The following is a 6,000-nucleotide window of genomic DNA, read 5'->3' on the forward strand; positions in this document are numbered from 1 at the left end:
AAAACAATCCACATCTGACTGAACTGAATGAAATGCAGAATCCATAGAGTCATTCCGCCTCTCCTGCTCCACAGAAATGTAATCACCGAGCTATGATTTCATGCCCTCTTCCTCCTGTACTTAGAGATATTCCCCCCAAGAAGTTTCTGTATAGCAGAGGGAGCTCAGCTCTCTGATGACCTGGATGGGTGGGACGGGTGGTTGAGGGGGAGACTCAAGAGGGAGGGGGTATGTGTCTACACATAGCTGATTTCATGCTGTTGCACAGCAGAGACCAATACAGTGGTGTAAAGCAATTATACTCCAATTAAAAATAAGTTAAAGATATTCCCCCACACAAAATGCTAGCTTTAGAGATGAAGCTAAATAATAATATATGTGGGATATATAAATATATATGTGGGAAGCGAAATAAATAATATATGTGGGATATTTCTGAGTTTAGTCCCAAAGTAATGTTCATTTTTTGGAAATGAATTTGTAGCTGTTTTTCTGTTACAGAAGGAGAACAGTTGTTTCCCAACATGTTCAACAAATTTCTCAGCAGCCTCATTAGAGCCAAATTTAGTTTTCTAGTTTTTAGCATTCATGCTTTCTCCTGCTTTTAACTGGGCAGTGTTCACATTTGGTTTTTACTCCCAAGCCACCATAAGTTCTACTAGAAAATGGGAGAAACACATACCAAAAACAAAATAAATATAACATGAACTAGAGTTCTTTTTACATGAATCTTAGGAAAAAAAGGTTTAAGAAAATAATCATTCTCCTATTAAATCTCATCTATTTGCTAAATATAGATTTGTCTGTGTCTTATTCTGTGCTATAATGGGCAGAAAAATGTAGCAAGAGTCCATCTGAGTTGGAGCTCAATAACTACAATTCAGTCCCACAAGTAGAGTACTTCAAATCTTATGTTTGATAATTTAGTTTACCACGATCAAGTACTTTGAGCTTATTAAATACTATCATCATTTTTAGGATTGCTTGGAGCTAACATAAGCATGATGGTTAAAACAAGATCAGGCTTTCTTTCTTTCTCCTTTTTTTTTTAAGCTGTGGTATGTGGCATGCAGGATCTTAGTTGCCCAACCAGGGATCAAACCTGTGCCCCCTGCATTGACAGCGAAGAGTCTTAACCACTGGATGGCCACGGAAGTCCTGAGGTCAGGCTTTCTGATGTGGCATTTTGATTATGTTAGGACATAATGACATGCTGTCTGCAGCAGCCTCTGGTCCACTGACTTGTTTACTACTTACCTACAGTCAAACACCCTGGCACCAGCTCCTGTGTGTGCCTCAGAAATGCAATGCAGAACACTGTGCCAAGCTTTTCTTTTGAAAACCAAATATCATCTTCAGTTCATCAGATTTTCTACTGAGAGGTGTGGGAGTGTTTTCCCTTGGAAAAGTTAAATCATTAATCAAAGCCAGTTGGAAATATTTCATGATTGAAATGAAAGTAGGATGGCTCAAAGAAAAAAAAATAGCTTTTTTTGAGGAGAGTAGAAAGCAGGAAAGGTTGATGAGAGAAGTATTTCTCAAGCTTTCTGACTGTGACCCATAGTAGAAAAGACAATTTATATCACAATGCAACGCTTCGTGGCCACGATGCCCTCTGATATTTTCTACTCTACTTCATTAAAACAATGCAGATTGACACTTTTAACTAGTTTTGCTTTCAATTGATTTCACCATTCAATGGATCATGAGCCACGGCTTGAAAAATACTGGGTTAGAGGTTACAGTTTTGAGATCATCTGACCTGAAACGTCATGGAACACTGCTCTCTGTGCTTTATGACTAGGTTCCTTCTCAGTGATATTTACCTCTTCTTTTTTGAAGGCAGCCTTGTCTTCTTGGGACTTTTCTCTTTTAGCTGGCACTTTAGCCCCCCTTTCTTCTTCCTTTTTATTTTCAAGAATGGTAAGGTCACTTATTTAAAAGCAAGAGTGAGAGGGTGCTCAGGTCACTCTGCATGTGGCGTGAAGTGACTTCTCTGTGGCTGTACCAATCCTCACATTTCCCCAGTGCCAGTGGTTCTAACAGCAATGTGGGATAGTTTCCTCCCACCAAATCTTTCCTAGTGTGCCTGCCATCGTGCTCACTGAGGTCCAGCGTGATGGTGCTTCTCGTGAGTGTTGAAAACCTCCTGAGTGTTTGGTGCATCTAGTTCCTGATCATCTCTTACGATAGCTGTGTTTATGAGCCCCTTGTAAGAAGCAGAAGTGAAAGATGACTTGAATGCAATGCAGGCTTAGCGACAGAGAGTTCTCTTTGGAAAGCTGAATACACAAGCATCTCTATAGTGCTTTTAATGTAGCCTTGCAGACAGAGAAAAAAAAAATGTTTCTTAGATTACAGACACTCCCCCAGCCCCATTCCACTCTTCCTGTGCTACATAAATCTGTATCACCCAGATGGTAAAAGAAGCAGAATGTGTGCTTGTAACTACCAACCAGTTTTAAGTTGGTGCTGCCCCAGATGAATGGCTTTCTGCAAGTCTACATTAGGCTCAGGTCTACATGACGGCAAGTCAGGATTCTGACATTTTTTTAATAAAAGGTCCAAAATGGCTCCTTTCCCTCCTTTATTACCAGTTAATTTCAAGGGGGTTATTTTTGTGTTCTTAAGATATTTCTGACCATGATTCGTCATGTCAGTTTCCCACCCCAACTTTTAGCATCTTCTATTAGATGCCAAACACAACAGATGAGGTGAGGAGTTATGGTCCTCCTGCCTCATGTAGACCTGTGGAGAGAGGTAAGTTGTTAGAAGGAATGAGTTTAGATGCAGGTGCAGAATCATTTCAGCGCAGCACCACCACACTTGTCATCTTTGGGTTAATTCATTTTTTCTGGTATTCATAGCAATCAAGCACAGAGCAATTCACTTCTCTCTGGTTGTATCAGTAAATTTGGTTGGTGGGATATTTAGCCCTCAGTTGATTGCTCTATGCTTGCATATTGCTATGACCTAAAAAAATGAACAGCTTGCCAAACGATTAAGCACGTGGGGCCTTAGGAATGTGGCCTCAGTCCCAAATTTGATGTGCATTACATTTCTCGCAAGTTGCAGGCATCACACACTTGGTGCAAAAGGTTTACTGTACCTGTTTCTTTGGGACAGCTGTATGAGGTTTATCTTCTTGTACTTTCTTTTCATTGACCCCCTTCCCTGCTGTTTTCTCCTCTACCTTTTCCCCTTTAATCTTTTTCTCTTGCATTTGCCCCTTTTTCTCTTCTAGTTGCTTCTTACGTTTTTGCTCTTCTATCTTAGCTCTCTCTTCTTCCTCTGCCTTTGCCCTCTGCCTCTCCTCTTCTGCCTTTCTCTCCTGCTCCTTGATCCTCTGCCTCTCCTCTTCTGCCTTTCTCTCCTGCTCCTTGATCCTCTGCCTCTCCTCTTCTGCCTTTCTCTCCTCCTCCTTGATCCTCTCCCTCTCCTCTGCCTCCTGTCTTTCTCTCTCTTGGGCAGCTGCTTTTTCTTCTGCTTCCTTTTTTGCTTTCTCCTCTGCTATTTTTCGGTCTTGCTCAGCTTTAATTCTTTCTCTTTCTTCTGCTTCCAACCTGGCCCTTTCTGCCTCAGCTCTTTCCCTGGCTTCCTCTTCCATCTTTTCATTCTGGAGAATCTCATCTGAGCCCCTTTCCCCCTCCTCCTCGGTCTTAGGCTCATCTGTACTGATCTGCCCATTTTTCAGTGGCATTACTGTTTCCTGCTGGGTGTCTGCTGTTTTCTCATCTACCACCACCTCTACCTGATTTTCTTCAATGCTCCCTGGCTTTGGCTTCTCTTCTTCTTCTTCCTCCTTTTCTTTCTCCTCTTTCTTTTTCTCTTCCGCTTCCATCCAATCATTCTTCTGGTGTGACTTGGTGACTATTTCCGTTTCCTCCAGCTCCTGCCTTTCCTGGCGACTTTCACTTCTTCCTTCCTTCTCCGCCGTTTCATTGTCTGTTGTGTCGTTTTGCATTCTTCTGCTGGAGAGCGACAAACTCGCATCTGTTATTGTTGGGTCAAACTCCTTCTGTCGCTCCAGGGCTTCCTGGAGGCGCTTCTGGCGTCTTTCCTCCCGCCGAGCCAGTCGCTCCAGGAGAGCAGCCTCATCATCGCCCTCCGCCTGAGTGTTGGTGGTGGTTGTCTTGACCTCCTCGTCAGGCACACTGGACAACAGAAACGACACCAAGGACAGCTTGCTGATTAATTGGTCAGCTGGATTCATGTACTGTGCCACGTGGGAACTACAGCAGATACATAGAGAAATACATATACACACACTCCCCATATATAACCCCATATTAGTACATTCCTGCCTGGATTTCAATGACACATATGCAAACCTTTGTCCATGGTCTTTCTCTGGCCATGGTGAGTCTATTCTGTAAACAGAAGAGCTGAGCATTAATGCCCCCTGGGCACTGTGCCTCTAGCAAAAATTGATGAGCATTAGTGAATAAATACCTCAGCTCTCTTCACCTTTGGAATCAGATAGCTCCGAGGTACCTGCAGCACACTAGATCTTAGAGCGCCCAGTGGAGGTGAGCTCCAGATACTCACAGTGGTAATTTGCTCAGAAAGAAAACCTTGATTTGGTTGCGTTGCCTTCTCTGCCTCACTTTCCCACACTGCTACCAGCTTTTCCTAGGATCACTTTAAAAATAAACTGTACTTAAATCTTTGTTTCAGAATCTGATTCTTGGAGAACTCAAATTAAGACAAGGACCAAACTGAAGAAACAAATTCCTCTCATATCATATAGTGTTCCCACATGTTGCCAAGTCATCTGGAATTCCTGATCTGGATTTCTGGAACACAAAGTACTTTGAGAGGAAGGGAGTGTATGTATTAATAATAGTGCACAGATGCTATATTCAGGCTAATAACCCCCACGGTGGGGACATCCAACTGTCCACCACAATTCATGCTCCTCCTTCCTTAGTCACAGGAAGTCATTGCCCATCAAGTCATTGCCTAACCCTCCCTTCTTCCTTGCACCTGGGTGGGGCCTCATGACCAATAATTCCAATGAAGTATGAGTAGAAGTGTGATGTCCAGGCCAGGACAAATAAGAAGCAGAGGTACATTCTCTTCCTTGTCAATCTCTGTCTGCTGGCTAGATCAGAGGACTCCAAAGCCCCTGAGGTTGATAGACTCGCAAGAGGACAGAAGATAGGGGGCAAGTTCTACCAATCAGAAATACCCAGTTTGGGAAATCATTGTTAAAGCAGCTGATGTTGCTCTAACTAATATATACATAATATACCGTCTTCATTCTTTGTCAAGATTTCCATGAGGAAAGGGTCTCTTGCCCTTCTTTTCTAGAGTAGACAAAGAACAGTTAGATTTGATGTTTATAAAATAAGAAGAGAAAATCTCTAAAATCCAAACAGCAGCATGTCCATCACCATGCTCACTACTGTGGGATGCTGGCTGGACACTGCCCAAGCCAGGCGTGTCGGTCTTCACTGCAGGAAACAACTAGTCATGTGATCCTAGGACTGTGACCAGAGTTGGAAAAGTATGTCTTGCAGTGTTTTGAAACTCCATCAAATTTCATGGTTCATACCAACCTTGGCCCTTTTGAAGTTCAAGTTCACTTAATTTTGGAAAAACACACTTCACCTTTAACAATAAGAAATGGCAGAGTAGAGGCTAGATTTTAAACTTTCTTGGCCTTCGCTGTTGCTGTAAGGCATCATGTTGATGAATTAGACACATAAGGGTTAAACTTCTCTGAAAACGCAAATAGCTTAGAATTTAAGGGGAAAAATCTATGTATGTGAGGCATTTGGACCAAATGAATTTAAATAATTTTTAAGAGGTACCCCAAATTCCAAAATGCTAGTTGGCTTAAAGAACTCTTAAGAAATAACAGATTCTACTGAATCTTTTTTTGCTATTTGCTATTTATAAATCAGGATAGCTATTATCAGTAGAAGCTGAGTACCAATTACAGTTGCTTAGCCCCAAGAAGAATACTTATTCTTCATGTCAGAGGTAAATTACATG

At 42.0% G+C, this 6,000-nt stretch overlaps 1 protein-coding gene across 1 annotated transcript in view; it reads right to left on the minus strand.

Annotated features, from left to right (window-relative positions):
• The window catches only part of CALD1 (caldesmon 1), a 206,954-nt gene that overhangs the window by 33,901 nt on the left and 167,053 nt on the right, over nt 1–6,000 (minus strand). Inside the window, 1 exon segment of the mRNA XM_010831642.1 lies at nt 3,752–4,154. Within this exon segment, the coding sequence (XP_010829944.1) occupies nt 3,752–4,154 (403 nt within the window).

Source organism: Bison bison, unplaced genomic scaffold, assembly GCF_000754665.1.
Source record: "Bison bison bison isolate TAMUID 2011002044 unplaced genomic scaffold, Bison_UMD1.0 scf7180017864530, whole genome shotgun sequence".
Taxonomy (NCBI): domain Eukaryota; kingdom Metazoa; phylum Chordata; class Mammalia; order Artiodactyla; family Bovidae; genus Bison; species Bison bison.